Genomic DNA, 17,572 nt, shown 5'->3' with positions numbered 1-17,572 from the left:
GTAGGACATTAGATGGGATTCAGAAACACAAGATTCAGCTCCTAGCTTCCTTTCCTTAAAATAACTGTGCTATTAGACCTGTTCCTTTATTCTTCAGGAGAAAATATTGGGTCTTCTCTTTCCTGCAGAAGCCTGTAAGCATGATTTCCTCAAGTGTTGGGACAGTTCGATACTGATGGTGGTAGGAGATCAGATAGGTGCTATTAGAGACCTGGGGTAGAGATGTTCTTTGGTTATTGAGAGATTCAGCCCTAAATGACCACCTTACTGTAGAACAGGTGTTGACAATATTTGCTGTTCCTCAGAGCTTTGGTGTCAGAGCAGAGTGTAATCACTTACCAACTCACAGAGCAACCACATGAACGATGGCACTAATCCCTGGAATTATTCCTGCCAACATCAACTCATTTCAGGATGTAATTATGATACAGCCCTAATCTGGAGAGTTGCTGTGGGAAATGGATTACTCCATGGATTTATAAGACACCTAGTAGATCTCTGTTCTATGCTTCTGAGTTTTGTAGAAGCAATGAAAGATAGAGAAGATGTGGGTTGGAATACTGTTCTTGAACCACTGGACTATTCCCTGAATTACTGCTTCTGTAAAATGCTGCTGATGGCAGCAAGACTGCAGAAATGTCTAAAGGCATAACATGAACCAGCAGCAATGTATTTTCAATGATGGAAGCCTGTGATGAAATGGTCACTGTGTCTAAAAATCCCAGCGGGGTTCATAGTACTGGCTAATAACTGGGAAATGAGTATCAGCTATCAATCCTGGGAGGAAAATACAGAAGTCAACCCTGTCATTTTCAGTTTTGTTTCTATAAAATGAACCTGCTATTGACATTTCACAGAACTTTTTTTCTCTTCAAATATGGAAATGAAAGGCAAATACTAAAAAGCTTTCTAAAATTAGTGTTCAATTGTGTATAGCATTCCTGGCATTCATCAGATTTAAAGAGCCTGTAATATTCGTACTCTTTCTTACTTGGAAATGGTACCTCTGGCTGGTAGCACTGTCTGACTGCCCAAATGAACCGATTCTGCAGGAGCATTGGATCTTGGTCCAGGCAGCCATCCTGGAGTCCTCACCTCACCAAGCCATGTTCCCAGTGGCCAAGGTTACTTCTGCGTAACCTTGTGGGAAAACAGGTGGCTTTTCTTATAAATCTTTCAATGGTGCCACCTCTAGGGCTGCTCTCTGAAGACTAGCCCATGCAAAAAAAACATTGATATGTGTGATGAAAATAAGTTGTCATGTATATTTTTATGGAAGAGTTGAATACTTGTTTGCAGAATCCAGGACATGAATCCAAAACTGAGGCCTCTTGGCCCTTCTGGGATGCAAACAGTAATCTGAAATATACATCTGGCACTGTGCAAAGGGAGAACATCCAACATCTGTCATATCCCATTATGTTGCCTTGCTGCTGTTAAGCTATTATTAGTATTTAAACTAAATATATCTTCTAGCATATACCTCATTCAAGTACCCATTCCTTTTATTGCCACAAACTGTTCTGAACATCACGTAAACAAAACTTGAACATCACTTAATGGCTAATTATCATCCTTTATTATTTTATATAAGTGGGAGGAAACAAAACTTACCAAATGTTGTCATATGGTTTGAAGAAAACGAAAGAGATTTTCCTATCACTTTAGGTGAGAGAAGTGAACAGAAGCTTTTTCTAATGCAGTTCAGCTGTAGGTGTTTGATTCCGCACTAGCAAGGGCCCATACGCTGTCAGTGGTGTATCAGTTTTGTCTTTAGGGGATTTAAGACTCTGGAATGACTGATTTCTTTTTTTTAACTGTCTTTTATAATTAATTATCTGCCTCCTCTATCTCTTCAAAGCCAAGTGAAATAAAGACGTTGCAAGATACTAGAATTACTCTAAGTGAGAAGTTAGCTTAGAAATGTGTCCCTCACAAGTTGGATGCTATGTTTCCACTCAGAGATCTCAGCTGTTAGAAAGACCTAATCAAACTTGAGGTAGCTTTTTGAAATGAGCAGAGTTTTTACAGCATAGATCCAAGAAAAAAAGTACCATCCTTTCCTAATTTGTCACTAGGGGTGTTCATGAAACGACCCTGCTATCTCAGTTTGGCAGGGTGCTACCTCTGTCCCTGTACATTGAGCAGTGCCCCATTATGATCATAGGTATTGGATCTGCATAATTGAATCTAGGCCTTATTTTGGACAGCTAGTGTCACCAAGGATGCTTCCCTGGATGGGTAAGCACAGTCCGGCAGTAGCTCTGAAGAGTAATAGAATGGACATGAGCTTTCCCTGTCCAGGAAGTTGGTCCCAGAGGGAGGTCTTGACAGCATTTAATTTAGAAGCAAGAAATATTAGGGTCCTGCAGCCATAAACATCTTCAGATGTGATCTTTCCTCCCCAGCTCATGCTGAATGAGCTTGAGAGCAGCCAGAGAACTGGGCTAGAAAGCCTAAGCAGAGCATGATGCTAATGCAACTGTATCTGAACTGAAGATTCCAGTGTCTAAAAAGTTCCTGGATAAATGACCTTTCTGCTTCTTGTTTCTGAGGCTGTCTTTTGCTGCAAGAGTCCCCCGAGACAAAGAAGAATAATCAGTTCAGAGTTGTCCGTGTGTCAGTTTGACAGCCAAGGACCAGTACAGAGCTAAGATCTTTGCTCTGAAAGTTCCTATCTGTGTGTTACAAAAAGGTGGAATGCGGCTTGGGAGCCGTTTTCCCCAAAACTCCATGGAGCTAAGCTGGTTTCTAAGAGCAGTCAAGGTGCTTCTATGCACAGGAGGTACTTGTTTTTAAGCTAATCTTCTAGTTGACATTATTTATTTATTGTTTTACATTATTAATTATAGTACTCTACTTGTTAAATATGAAAAGAGCAACACTACATCACGTGCTACCCTTTCCACCCCATGCAAGCCACTCTTTTACCTATGGGAAAAGACCCATGTGGATGCATAGCAGATGACTGCCGGGGTCCCTCAGAAACAGCTTGCATAAGCTGGGGTTGGGAAGAGGAGGTTTTCATAACTAGAGTTGTAAACCTGCTTTGTACCTCCAGTCATGCTGCGCCCCAGTTTTGTGTTGGCCTGTGTATGCAGCCTCGCTTGAAGGAATGGTCTTGCCGCACAACAACTGCTCAGTGACACCAAGTCAACCCATCCCAACCAGCTGCCGTGGCCTCAGCTCCAGCAGCCACAGCCTCTTGGCCTACAATCTCTGGGGATCTGCAAGCTTTGTTCCCAGCAGGGATGGAGGCCACAGAGCTGGTGCGTGAGCTGGCCCAGGCATAACGTGGGAGCTCTGCTGTGGGCCAGCACTGTAACAAAGGCAAGGCTGGCGGTGTCGGCATGCTGTTGCTTCGGAAACTTGAAGCCTCTCATAAGCAATGCTGTTAGGAGTTGGTTATCAATTTTGCTTCACCAAGGAGTAGTTTTTGTTAATTTAGAGAAGGCTAAGAATGTACAAACAGATTTTTTTTTTTTTTTTTTTTTTTTTTTTGTAAGGCTTTCTTCTAACAGCCCTTACAGAAGCGACTTCTCTTTCTCTTTGTGATCGCTGTTGAACTCACCTCTGGCAGGCAAGTGTATAAAACCTTCCCTAGCAATCTCTAAGCATTTCCTGTAGAAAGCAAAGGAAGACTCTTTCATCTGAGTTACCTCATCCTGAGCTGGCACAGAAACTGGTCTGGTGCACAGTAGCAGCTGCTTCTCTTCACTCTAAACTGGCTGTTGCTTACCCCAGCTGGTCTCCTGACTTGATCACCAAAATGTTATAGCAGTGTGTACTTCTCGTATATGAATGTTAAATGGCATTTGGGAACAACTGTTCCCCTTCGTCCTGGCTGAAAACCATTCCTTTAAGGAACTAATCTATTAGTTCATCAGACACTAAAGTCAGTACAGGTGTTGAAATATATCCTCTGTGGGGGATGAGGGATTGCTAAAATCATGTATGTTTGTATGAAAAAAAGACAATAGGTTTTTAAAAGCTCCTCAAGCTGCTAGAGCTGTAAATGCCTGCAAATGCCTTTGCAGACTAGCTGTCCTGCACAGAGTGCCTCCTGAGACCCTGCTTTTTCCAAAATTACATGTATTTGGGTTGGCACTCTATGAGGTGTCTCCTAAAGCAAATGTGAATGAACCCACGCTGTGTTTACTGAATGTCTGTAAGCAGCAAAAAGCTATAGGGAATGTGTTTTTATCCTCAAGAGCTTCAGTAGGACACAGGGAAAAAACTCCTTGATGGTAGTTCAGAGGCAAGAAGGGAGTGTGCTCCTTGGCAGCCCAGGGGGGCACTGGATATGACAGGGAGAAGGTACCAAGCTGTCCTGGCACAGCCCACCTGCTGCTCTGGGACAAAATGTTCCCTCCTACCCCCAGGGGACTGTTTCCTCTGCATGGCAGATGAGCTGTGAGCACACAGAGAGACATGCCCACTAGGGCCTGGGTGGAATGGGTGAAAGGCTTTTAGTGTGAAAACAGCTGCTGAGCCTAATGCAGCAAACAGCGATCTCAGGGATTTATTTTTGGAGAGTGTTATGGGACAGTCACCTTCGAAGGCTCACCCCCATGTGCAATAGGTGAGATGAAAGCAGCTCAAGTGCAGCTGTCTCCGCAGCAGGATGCTGCTGGGAACAGATTTTCAGACTGAAATCTGGAGGTCCTTACTGTGGCCTCATGCTATTTGGATCTGTCCCAATTTTATTGAAAAGTGTTGCTGAGAAAACATATTTTGCACACTGGTCGGAGCAGAGCTCATCAGAGTTGTTCTAAATAAGATTTCAGAATTCTTCTTTTTTCTTTTTTCTTTCTTTCTTTTTTTTTTTTTTTTCCCTGAATCTGTTCTCACCAGGATATTTTCTAATCCTATTCTGCAATATTTGTTAGCAATTTTAACAGCTGTTTTTTCTCTTTTTCTCTTTCCATTTCTCTTCCTCTCTGCCATTCTGCTCCTTCTCTTTCTTTCTCTTTTTCTCCTTCCCTTCCTTCTCCTTTCTCTTTTTCTCTCCCCTTTCTCCCTCTCCTTTTTGTCTTTCTTCTGTTCTAAACCAGAAGGTGATGTACTGGACCTTGTATCTCAGAAATGCACTTTTTTTCCTATATCTCTATAAAATTGGCAGCCCTGCCTGCAGCAGATGAGTTGGAAATAGATGGTCTTTGAAGTCTCTTCCAACCCAAGGCATTTTATGATTCTAGGTATAAAAATGATTGGGAGAGCACTCCCGAACCCCATCCTTGTCACACTGAGAAAAAAATTATTCGCTAATTCTGTTTACTGTGCAATGCAGATTAATGCACTGTCTTGAGATTCTTTCCCCTTTCAAGAAAATATGTAGAATTAAAATGGAAATCCAGGTGTTTTGGATATTTGGCTTCACAATGGATAGACTGTTTGTATTAAAACCTTTGTAAGCCTGTGAAATTTAACTCTCATGTGATAACCTACAGCACATTCTGAGGTTAGAAATGGTATTTGAAACCATTTATGTTTCCTCAAATTTCTGGCTTCTCTACTCAATTACAACAGCTCATGGGATTCAGCATATGAAACATCCATGCACAGAAGGGAAGAAATGACTCTACAGGGTCTGTAAGAGCTTTCAGAATTTGAGAGGGCTTTTCAGCTGTATTATCGATTGCTGTATGCACCAAGGCTTAAATCTGGACTGATCTAACTGAGAAACTTTCTTCGTCCATGCAGCTCTACAACAAAAATTAATTGCTAAACAAAAAATTTAAAGTTACTGTTCTATACTTACCAGCTTGAAGCATTAGAACATAAAGCTAGAGTAAATATTTTAAAACAGTCTGGTGAACAGACAGATCAACACACAGATCCCCCATTACATCTTTATCCTCTCCCATTCACCTGTCATCTAGACATTTTTTGCACCCATTCGTTATACATCACGATCTATCTAATGAAATCAGTCTTCCCATTCATGCTCACATCATGAGCAAAATCGTTGTGTTTTTTTTTTTCCTGCTTATTACTCCAGACAGTGTAAATGCAGGGACATCAGATGGCATTTTGCCAGCCAGCACTCACAGGGGATTGCACGAAAATGTCTCATTCTCTCATCATCTTTTTTTCAGTGCTAAAGAAGCGCTGTCAGTGAGGCACCTGTTTAGCTGATACTGATCAGAAGAAATGCAGTACTTTCTCCGAGATGGAGGATACAAATACCATGACTTTTATCCACTACACAAGGCCATGCTGAGCGCTAAGTAGGCTGGACACAGCACAGCATCTTGTACTCATGGAACAAGTATGCAATGGATGTGGGCTTAACTGCATAAAGTGTTTGCAACTCAGGTACATCTGCAATCCAGCTTGTATGAATTACAACGTTCAGCTTTGCTCCTGTTGTTTCTTAGGACACCTGAATACTGGGTGCCCAGTATTATTAAAATCTTGCCTTTGCTCTATGTAGGCTAAAAGTAGACTCCTTTTGCTGGCTAATGGATTTCTATATATTCTGAGTTTTGTCTTCCAATAACCTCAATTCTACATAGAAAAAGTAACTTTTCTGATTTTCAAAGTCTAATTCATGGCCCATACAGGGCAGATTTTGTTCTTTTCCTTGTACAGTCAAGGATTTACTTATCTCAGCCTTAAGCAGAAAGTAACTAGTAAAGACGAAATGACAAACAAGTAAAGGTCGACTAGAAAGTTGAAATGAAAAACAAATGCCATGAAAAGACTCAGGAAAAAATAGGTTAATGATACAATATAAAATATTAATACTTATTTAATTTCTGCTGTCCCAGGTCAGTTTCCCTTAAGACGTGATACCATTGACTTCAAATAAACTTTAAGCTATAATTATTAGCGCATAAGTATATGTAGGTGTAGGTGATGGATGGGATTAGGACAGAGTTATAATTGTTTGTGAAATACATACTGTAGCTTATTTCACTTTTAACTGCTTTTTCAAGGACAGCGATCCAGTTGTGTTATTGAATTAATATTTATAACCACTTTTTATAGTATTCTGGTCTGGGAAATCATCACTACATATTTTTAGCTGAGATTTCTAGGTAAGGAAAGCAGTGGTTTGGTATGTGCAAATAAGATGTTACTATTTTCCAAATGTCCCTACTTGCAGTGGAGAAAGTAAGTTCATCAAGTGAAAGGAAAATTTGAGCTTTCACAGCATGTGCTGTTTTTAGCTTGCTTCGATCTTTCAGCTAAGATTATACTAAACCACTCTTTCCCTTTTCACAAGTAGGCCTTGGAAACGGGCATGCTAAAATTAGTAGGCATGTTTGCATTTATGGCTTCTCCAAGCACAGCACTGCAAATAGCCTATTCCAGCTATGTCATTATTGTACAACGTAGTTGCTTTTTTTGTTTCTTTGTTTTATTTTTAAGAAAGCAAATGCCATTCTTTATAACTTTTTATACATATCTTGAGGGAGGTGGGAGGCAAACGGATGAGGCCAGGCTCTTCTCAGTGGTGCATACTGATAGGACAAGGAGCGGTGGCCTAAAACCTGAGCATAGGAAGTTCTGTACCAATGTGCGGAAGAGGAAATGGAAGTGGGGAAATGGTTTTAAGATGAGGGAGGGAAGATTTAGGTTGGATGTCAGGGGGAAGTTCTTTATTATGAGAGTGGTGAGATGCTGGAACAGGCTGCCCAGAGAGGTTGTGGATGCCCCGTCCCTGGAGGTGTCCAAGGCCAGGTTGGATGGGGCCCTGGGCAGCCTGGTCTGGTATTAAATGGGAAGCTGGTGGCCCTGCATGTGGCAGAGGGGTTGGAGATTCATGATCCTTGGGGTACCTTCTAACCCTGGCCATTCTGTGATTTTTAGTGGTAAGGTTGATGAAGCACTGGAACAGGTTGCTATGAGGGGTTGTGGATTCTCTTTCTATAGAGATATTTAAGACCTGGCTGGATGCCTACCTGCATGACCTGCTGTAGGCAACCCGCTTTAGCACTAGTTGTTGGACTCAATGATTTCTTGAGATCTTCCAACCCTTGCAATTCTGTCATTCTCTGACCCCTCAGAGCAGAGGCCTGGCTTGGTCAGGGCACTTTGCTGGCCTGTCTCTTGCTTCAGCTTGAGGGAAGCTGGGAGGGCAGCATTATAAAAGTCAAATGCCTTTTTGCTTAAGTAAGATTGATGAGTGATCTGCTAGATGAAGACATCCATAAAGCGAATAAATCATTTTCAACTAGAAATAAGTAGCAGAGCTTTAGTTGCATACAGTGTAAACACCAACACTGCTAGAAGAAATTAACTGCTGCAGCTAATCCTTGCTGGCCACATGCCATATCTTGGAACAGGATTCCTGGGGACAAACAGGTCTGGTGGTGGTCATGCTCACAATACGTGTCAGACAAAGGACCCAGCAGGTGCAAGGCTTTGAATACAGGTTGAAGTTGGGCTTATGGGCAGAAAATCAAATGAGGATTTTTCTAGAGGATGTAAGAGACCCGTCTGTATTATTAGGGTTTTTTGTTGTGTTTTTTTTTTTTTTTTTTTTTTTTTTTTTTTTTTTTTTTTTTTTTTTCTTAAGGGAAAAAGAAAAAAAGCTTTTATTATTTACTTTCCAACGAGGAAAAACTTCCAGGAGCAGACACGAGTTTCTCCCTTTTGCCACCAGATGTCCCTCCTGAGCAGGGATATCCACTGATCTGGAAGCAATGCAGGCGCATACGCATATGTATACGCAACGTTTTTTGAAGACAGGAGAGGGAAAGGAAAGTCTGAGTGAAAGCAACAGTTACTGCAGAGTTTTGGATGGAGTAAGTGTTGAGATGTTTCCTTGGCAAGATAAACATTTTGCTGGTAGCGCTGTAACGTATGTTTAATTAACTCCTAAAATGTGTCATAGCTTGCAGCATTAATATACAGCTATCCTCCAGAGAACTAGGTATTCACTTCTCTTCTGAAGTGGGAACATCCTTGGCAGAAATGTGCACTTTCAGATGGAAGGGATGTCTGAAATCCATAGCTGCAAGTGACCAATATAAGAAGATTTAATTCGTTTCTCCCTGAGTTGCTGGGTGCTGCAGTGACTTTTCCAGGTCTCATAACATTAGCTGAAACTCAAAGCGCAGCATTCATGTCTACACATGAGAGGCATTGCCAGGGATTAGGAATCTACATCTCTGGGAAGCACTGCTGAAGAAAAGCCAAAGACTCAACAAAAAGGGTGATGGCTTATGAAGGAGTGTGGACAGCTTCCTAGAAACACACAGGAACTTACCAAGAAGATAATTTAATGGGGAAGTACTTTAAGGCTCACTGTGTGCCCATGGCCCCAGACTGCATCAAGCTCAGGTGCCCAAGCACTGTTATTATAGCCAACTGTTATTACAGCTGCTGTTTACTTCAGAAACACACATGCAAGTGGAAATGCTCAAAGTGTTTTTCTTTCGGAGGAAAAACATACAGGTGATGCACATTTGCTACTTAGCAGAAACGTGTGACATCTGCCCTGGAGTGTAAAGTCATCTGCCTGACTTCAAGGGAAGTGGGGACAGGTCATACTGGAGAGCTTGCTCTTCAGAGATAGACACTTAATATGGCATGTTCCTTTGCAGCTGTAAAAACAGGAAACAACAGCTATGAAGCTTTGCTGGAGAAAGAAACGTAAGCTACACCTGAACAGTCATGGCAACTGGGAAGTGAATGGCACAGAAGTGGCTCCTTGCTTCCCTGATCACTCTGGGGTTGAAGTACCTGCATGGGAAATCTCCTTGTGACCTCGTGCTGATACCAGAGCTCTTCCACTTCTTCCCTGTCCTCTGAATGCCCCTCACAAAGCAGACAGAGAAAAGGCCTTCTTGTTTGGCTTTAGAGTGATGTGGGGATGCGTGTGCATTGAGTCTTCCGTTGGAGAGATCTTAAAAAATGAGTTTTTTTTCTTCCCAAAAAAACTTTTAAGTAACAGCATTATGGTGTTCCTTGACTGGTGGAGTTATAACACCCATGCATAACCTAACTTGCACACAAGCAAATGCTCAGTGCAACCTCTGTTTGTGAACATAACATCTTCTGTCTTGAACATTCTCAGATGTGTCTCTGGGAAACTGAATACGAGCTTATTGCCAGATTCTGATTCTAATAAAGCTAATGGAAGTGTTGCCAGTGACTTCAAATGGTCCAGATACTACTCTCAGGGCCAACTCCCATGAAATTCTCCCTGAGCACTTCCATTGATTCCTGAGGGGCTAACCTGCCTTTACTCGTCCACCCCAAGCAAGACCCACGAAGTCAGAGACATGTGGAAGAGCTGTCTCTTGGTATCCCAATGGCCACTAAAGAGTGATGTTTCCCCCCCTCTATTTTATGAAGGAGCTGAAATCAGAGCTGTGATCTACCAGCTTTGTGTCAGAACGGGTATGTTCTTATACAGCACTGCACCTGTGCAGATCAGCAGCTGTGCAGATCAGCACTTTGTTGGCCAAGGCAGAAGGGAGTTACTTGTGCTTAGGATGTACCAAGGGTCTGCGGTAGGTTGTGTTTGCTACTCTAGGAAAAGATGATAGCGAACAGCTCATCTATCTATCTTCCTAACGAAGGCTCCACCCTCCCTAAAGGTAGCAGAAGAGATGTGACGGCTCTAACAGCCCAAATCCCGTATTTCATCTCGAAGCCCAAACCGCAGACGACGCGCCCGGGCCGCCCCGCTCAGAGGCAGCAAACTTCTGGCGGCTCACGGGGCCGTCGCTCCGCAACCTGCTGCTGTCGGCACGGCGCTGCGCCCACCGCTCCGCCCCGGGGCTGCGCTACCTGCGCCCTCGGTCGCTCCCCGCCCCGGAGGAGCGGCCCCCGCCCCGCCGAGAGGCGGGCGCGCTGGTGATTTGCCTCCGCCGCCAGCAGCCCAGCTCTGGCCAGCCCGCGGGGACCGGGGCTGCGGCCGCAGGCGGCAGCTGCTCGCTCGCTCGCAGCCCGGCTGCGCTGGGGAAAGGTTTGCTCCTCGTCCACCTTCTCCTCCTCGTAGTCGTCGTCGTCGTCGTCCCCGCCGCGCAGCAGCAGCCCCCGGGCATGGCGAGCTGAGCTCAGCCCTGCAGCCGGGCCGGGGGCGGCCCCGGCGCACCTGAGCGGCGGCGGCGGGGGGCTCGCAGCGCGCTGCCCCGCGGGCGGCCATGCGCGGCGGGGGCGGGGGCGAGCGTTGAGCCCCGCCGGCCTGGCTGCCCCCCGCCGGCCCATGCGCTAGGAGGGCCGAGGGCGGCGGGGAGCCCCCGGGGACAGGGGGAAGCGGGGAGCTCGCCCGGCCCAGCGCCATGCCGCGGCGGCTGGCCTGGCTGTGCTGCTGCTGGGCGCTGCTGAGCGGCGCCTGCCGCCCCGCCGAGCCGCCGCCCGCCGCCGCCGCCCCGGGCTTCCTCTACCGGCGGCTGAAGTCGCACGAGAAGCGGGAGATGCAGCGGGAGATCCTCTCCGTGCTGGGGCTGCCGCACCGTCCTCGCCCGCCTCCGCGGGAACCGCCGGCTCCGCCGCCGGGACGGCTGCCGGCAGCGCCGCGCTTCATGCTGGACCTGTACCACGCGCTGGCCGAGGGCGCGGAGGGAACCGCGGGCGCGGAGAGGGGCGGCCGCCCGCAGCCCCCCGCTCCGGCGCCGCCGCTGCCGCCGGTGCCCAGCGCGCAGGACAGCGCCTTCCTCAACGACGCCGACATGGTGATGAGCTTCGTCAACCTGGGTGAGTGCCGAGCACAAATAAAGCGAAACTCAAAAAGAAGTATTTGGGCTGTCCGTGGTTAAAGCCGCTCCGTGCGAGGTGCGGCCGCCGATGCTCAGGGAGCGGCCCTCGGCTGTGCCTCGTGTCCCCGCAGCTCCTCTGGGGCCGGCGGAGGCGCTGCGGGGTGGGTACGGGACAGCTCTTCTGGTGTCCGAGCCGGGGAAGCGGTAGAAATCTTGCAGAAGTTCTTCCAGATGCCAGCCCTGCTCTTCGGGTGAAGCGCGGTCCTGATGCGAAGGGCTCCGTGCTGGGAATTTCGGTGGGAATGCCGCTTAACTTATCATTTGAAGGAGCCCTGAACGCTAGCCCGCAATTAGAAGGGAACAGCATAATTAGATTCAGCGTAATGTGGAGAGGGAAAATATTTCAGTTAGCAAGTGGCAGTTCCTTTTTAAGTGAGTTCCTGTGAAGCTCGAGCGTCTCAGCGCGGCGGCCGAGAGCCGGACAGGGCTGCACATCGGGCACCTGCATGCAGTTCGTACCAGTATTGGTGTGTTGTTTCCTCACCCATAGCAATGATGTGTTGCTGCAGTGGGAAATGTATCCAGGCTAGCAGGGTGGTAGGTCTATTTGGTAGCTCGGTACTGCCATGTAAGTATTTAGAGCAGGTTTAGTTTCGCTCCCTGGGCTGAGAGATTTCGGTATTCAGTGGAAATCCCTCTCTCCTGCCGTGCCCTCCGTGAATACGAACGTTCTTCGGGCAAGCGGAGCTGCTGCTGCTGACTCTCTCAATTGCCTTGGGGGCTTTGAGGACCTGTGTGTGGAACGATGTCAGTTTGATAAGCACTGTGGCTTTCTGTGAGCCATCCCCATTGTATTACTGTGAGGTGCAGGGCAGCTCCTACAGGGGCTGATAACGGAGTGGGCATGAGGCGTTGGTGTGTAGCACCCTGCATAATGGGGCAGCTGGCGAGCAGTATTAGACAGTAGACCTGGAAATATTTGGGTTTTGTTATTATTATTAGGACATAAAAGCATCCGTACGACTCAGATCGGTTCTAATAATTTGGGTCTAGACACTTACGTAACAGCAAGGAAAATTATTCCTGTGGCATAGTAGAGCAGCGCAATAGAAACACTGATTCCGAGTCTCAGGAAGTATGAATCAACTGCAGAAATTTCTCATCGACTTCCAAGTTCCGAGTCATAAACTTTTGTGTCATTGAACGTGATTGTTTGTTACCAGTGAGTTCACAAATTGACGGGTGGAAGCCGAACAATGGCTCAGTTGTTTTCTGTTAGGTTCAAATAAGGTTCTGAAGAGCTTTGCCTGTGTCCAGCCTTGAAGAGTTGGCCTTCCATTACTGAGGTGACAGCTACCAAAGACATTTTTTCCTTCTTTTTTTCAATCAGAAGAGTATATCTCCTTTAGTACTGCATCTGCTGCAGCACAGATATGGCCAGGCGAGTGCATCACCCGATAGCTGGAGGTTGTGCTTGGTTGTGTGGATTTATGAGGTGTGGGCAGTGTTTCCCCGAGGGTCTAACTTCAAGAAATGTGAGAAATTCACATTTTCTAGGATGATTCTCAGCACTTTGCTTTGAGAGACACCTGCTAAGTATCAGGTTCTATTACAAGTGAAGAGATGCACAAGATTCAAACCAGGTAATTTAGAGAATAAATTTCATTTGTTGAGTTTCATACAAAAAAAGATTTTGATATAAAATACTAGTTACAGCAGGTAAACCTGCTTTCTACTATGGGAAGATGATCCCCAAGGCATCTATTTCAGGCATATCGCCTGGGATAAAGCACTCAGAAAACGCATATTTCTGTCAGTTTCCCACTTAAGAGGGCTCAATATTGAACTCAGATAGAAACACGTGTTTTTGATCTCTCTCTTTGAGAGATATCAGGCCAGCCAGGATGTCTAAATTCTGTGCTGAGGTTTACAGCAGGGGCTGTGTTGCTGGGGCAGCACAGTGGATCAGACAATAACCCAGTGAAACTGTTCCTCTTCAGGAGCATCCTTGGATGAACGTAGACACTGGCATGGCTTGACACAGTACTACTGGGGATAAAAAACTGTGTTAATGTTTCCTGTTTGTATTATATATCTTCCTCATGGCACTAGTAGGGTTCTTTCTCCTTTATCCTCTTGGAATGGCTTGGTGTTAGTGTGGACATCTCTGAGGGAGTGACGCTAGGCTGATAGCTAGACTCAAGCTAGTGTCTCTCTGTTCTACTTCTAGGGCTGTCTTAGTGAGGGATGTACCAAGCTCCTTGCAGCAACCCTACTCTAAGCTCAGGACGGTGAGGGCAAAGGTCTCACGCTTGGACCTGCAGGCTCGAGCTGTGGCTGTGGCTGTTCAGACTCCCTTTGGTTTCCTTTGAATCCTCATGGCTAAAACAGAAAGGAGGTGCTCTCCAGACCATATTTCGCTAGCTAGCGCCTTTAGAGAGCAGTGCATGCCATGTGTAGCAGCAGAAAGAAGACCCTCAAAGGCTCTGTTACTTTAAATATATTCAGAGTTACTCTCTGTATAACGAGAGGAACTGTGTGGATCGAGACAGGGAAGAATCTTATCTGGTCCCTCATCCATGCAGGTCACTATGCTGGCATTCACAGTGGGAAGAAAATGTGTCCTTCTGCTAAGGGAAAAAGGGAACGCAGTAACAATCTTTGTGGATCTCTGGTATGGCCCAAATCTATAGCTAGCAGCAGCTAAACAGCAATGCCAGGAAAGTCTGAACTAATCCAAATTCCAGTGGCAAGCACTGTAGAAAGTGCACTTTTGGTGCTAGGTCATTATTGTTATGTATTGTTCCTTCTTGCAGCAAACTACCAGCATGGATTCAGTGTATCTCTTTACTTTTGGGAGAAAAGGCTTTCTGCTTTCTCTCAAAACCCAAACCATCCCTCAAGCCCTTCTGCATGATTTGAGTTGTGACCGTGATGAAAAGTTACTTGAATGTTGGAATCCCTAAAACCCAGGCAATCACAGTCTTCCCTGTATGGTTTCACATACCTGGGAGCAAGAGAGCTGCGTTTCACTGCCAGCAAGCCAGTGCATGGCTGGCTGTGCAAATACTCTCTCTCTCCTTGCCTGCAAAGCAGTAGCTTACGGATGTGGTGTCCTCTGAGCCATCTCTTCATCTTTTTTTGGCAGCAATCTCCTACCAGATTTACTTCTAGGAATAATCTTGCATAAATCCATGGCAAGCAACCACTTACACACAGTCACTATGGTTTTCATAGGAAGGAAGCAGTGCTAAAGCACTCCAAATTCATTTATAAAACAGATCTTTTTTTTCTTTTTTTTTTCTTTTTTTCTTTTGAGGCATCTGATTAGCCTACCTGTCTTTTTTTATTTCTGTGGTATCACACATGGCGTCAGGGGATATGGAATTTGGCAACAAAGATGTATCAGGGACATTGTATGATTGTAGCGACGGGACCACACCATTCATACTGTCATCCCATCTGTTTATACTCTTGGCCACATGTTGTAAAGGTCATGACATCTACTCACAGGGAATAACAGGAGTGTGTGATGCTGCGTATCTGGCTATGCTGCCAGCTGGCTGTGCAAAGCCTTGCTCTCGGCATGCAAACAGCATCCTCCACGTGTGTCTGGAGCAGGCCAGTATTAGAAATCACGGAGCTGATGATGGGAATGAGTTTACTGATGTCTGCCAAACCTAGTACGCTGGGTTTCGGCGCCAAGACGCATCCCAAGCATCAGAGATCAGCTTTATATTTGCTGCTCAACTGATGCAGCCGAAGACCCTTTTGTATGTAATCCCCTTGAAGTTGTTGCTTGCTGGCTGTCTGCTGGTGTGGAGCTAAAGGATGGCAGGATGAAAGAAAAGGCAAGCGGTCCTCCATCATCCTTTGATTGCCTTTTTAGAAGCCTTCAGCTTGTTCAGGCAGTGAATTTCAGGTCTTCCTGCTTTGCACAGGAGCCCTGACAGATGTGTGGTTCCAAGAACAGCTGCTGATCAAGATGTACGGCATTGAAGTTAGTGGAGGGCCATGTTTGAGTGTCATCTGGACTCTCTAGAGCCAGGAACTCTTGTGAAAGCTTTTAATGGATTGAAAGTTTACACTATCCTAAATTTGTGTGAGAGGAAGAAAGAAAACAGTGATTGTAATTGGAAAAAGTGAGAATTCCCAGAGGGGTCTTGATTAATTCAAGACAAATTTTGTATGTATAAATTAATAGAAAGTTGTTTGTTGGAACACAAAACTAAGTGTGGATTTGTTTGTTGAAAATCCAAAAGCAGCATTTCCCAGTTCTTTTCCCTGTGCTAGCAGCCTGCAACCAAACTATTTCTTCTAAAAAGGTGTTCTTTTCAAAGTTTCCCTTCAAGTGAATGTCTTGTCAGCAGGTAGATCCCTTGGAGAACTGCCATGGATGCCCTGTGCTGAGCTCCTGGAGGGCATTTGTGCTGCAGCTTTCACTGAAGGGCTGCAGGTCTGTGCCAAGCCTGGCTGAGCCCATTGCAGTCTTGATGCTCCCTCTTGCAGTTTTGAATGTAAACTTTTAAGTGGTGTTTGTGATTTAGGAGGAAGGAAGGTGGTGTTTAGACTTTCCATGCTGTGGAGGCATGGTTCTCTTTAAGTCATCTTGCATCATTTCTAACTTGCGTGGCGCTAGAGGGAAGTATGAATTACTTAAGACATAAACAGTCCCATTGTGTGTTTCTGCTGTTTCCCAGCAGTGGCACAGCAATGCTCCTAAGCAGAGTCCACCTACTAACAGTTTAGCATTTCCATTTGACTATTTATATAGTGATATTAAACAAAGAACAGACAATATACAGATATTCAGTAGCCATCTAGGCATCATTCTAGGCACCCTGCTGTGGGTGTTGCTGCTAGAGCAAGAGTCAGACCAGCTGGACCCTGAGGGCCCTTCCATCCTCAGCCCTTCTGGGATTCTGTGATCTGTATGGATGGAAAAATGGCTCATGGTTGAGAGATTCCCATTTGCTTTCAAAGGATCAGACTTGTGCATGGGAGACCACAGTTGAGGTCCAGTCTTCGTGTAAACAGTTCAGAGGATGACATTGGGTCATACCGAGATTTCCCATTTGATGTGTGGAGAGAGCATTTTGGGCTGTGATGCCCTAGCCAGTGAGTTCTCTTTCAACCTTTCTTGTGCCAGGGAACTCCTTGATCTCACGCCTTGCAATTGGGGCTGGTTCCTGTTGGCTCTGGGGACAGCACAAGGACACAGCTACTGCAGGAACCGTGCAGGGGAAAGAAGGCTTGCATTTACTGAGATGAGCCCTGCTGGGATTGCAGGGGTCATGCTGGAGTTTGATTTATAAAACTGACTTCAGACTGCAGCCAGCATTTCCTGAACTCTCAGCTCAGCTCTCAAGGCAGGAGATGGCCGTGATGGGTTTTTAGGCTGTGCTGTGGGCTGGTATTTTTTTGTTTTCTTGGTTTTTTTTTTTTTTTCTTTTTTTTGGTTTGTTGTTGTTTTTGTTGGTTTTTTTTTTTTCCTTTTTGAGACATCATGAGATGATTTTTGTTGTATTTTTAAGGGCACAAAGATTTTGACAGAGCTGCCCGTAGCTTTTTTTTTTTTTAAGGTTGCAGTGTTGATCACAGCACAATGACAGAATTGAATCAGTGGCAGCAACAGTGCGAATTTTTTGGCAAAAAAAGTATAATGTAGACAGAGCCGAAGTGTTCTGCTAACTAAAACAGTAGCTGTATTTTAAGAGAGCTAGACATGACTGTTTTGATCCAATGTGGTGTTAATCACAAGAATACATAACTGCTTTCCTATGAACTTCCCCTTAAAAATATCCAGTGATATCACCTGGTGTTTTGCACGAATGCTCAGTATAACCAGAATTTAGAATAGCTGGCTCCATGTAAACTTGGAATATTCATAGGTCAAATATTAGTGTACAAAT

At 45.4% G+C, this 17,572-nt stretch overlaps 1 protein-coding gene across 1 annotated transcript in view; it reads left to right on the top strand.

Annotated features, from left to right (window-relative positions):
- The first annotated feature begins 11,243 nt into the window (after positions 1-11,243).
- The window catches only part of BMP6 (bone morphogenetic protein 6), an 84,743-nt gene continuing 78,414 nt past the window's right edge, over positions 11,244-17,572 (top strand). The window contains exon 1 of the mRNA XM_042868767.1: positions 11,244-11,658. Coding sequence (XP_042724701.1) covers positions 11,244-11,658 — 415 coding nt within the window. The remainder of the gene's footprint in view (positions 11,659-17,572) is intronic.

Source organism: Lagopus leucura, unplaced genomic scaffold, assembly GCF_019238085.1.
Source record: "Lagopus leucura isolate 7727_CA_CO unplaced genomic scaffold, USGS_WTPT01 Super-Scaffold_100002, whole genome shotgun sequence".
In the NCBI taxonomy this organism is placed as follows: domain Eukaryota; kingdom Metazoa; phylum Chordata; class Aves; order Galliformes; family Phasianidae; genus Lagopus; species Lagopus leucura.
This window is presented reverse-complemented; position numbering and strand designations above follow the sequence as displayed.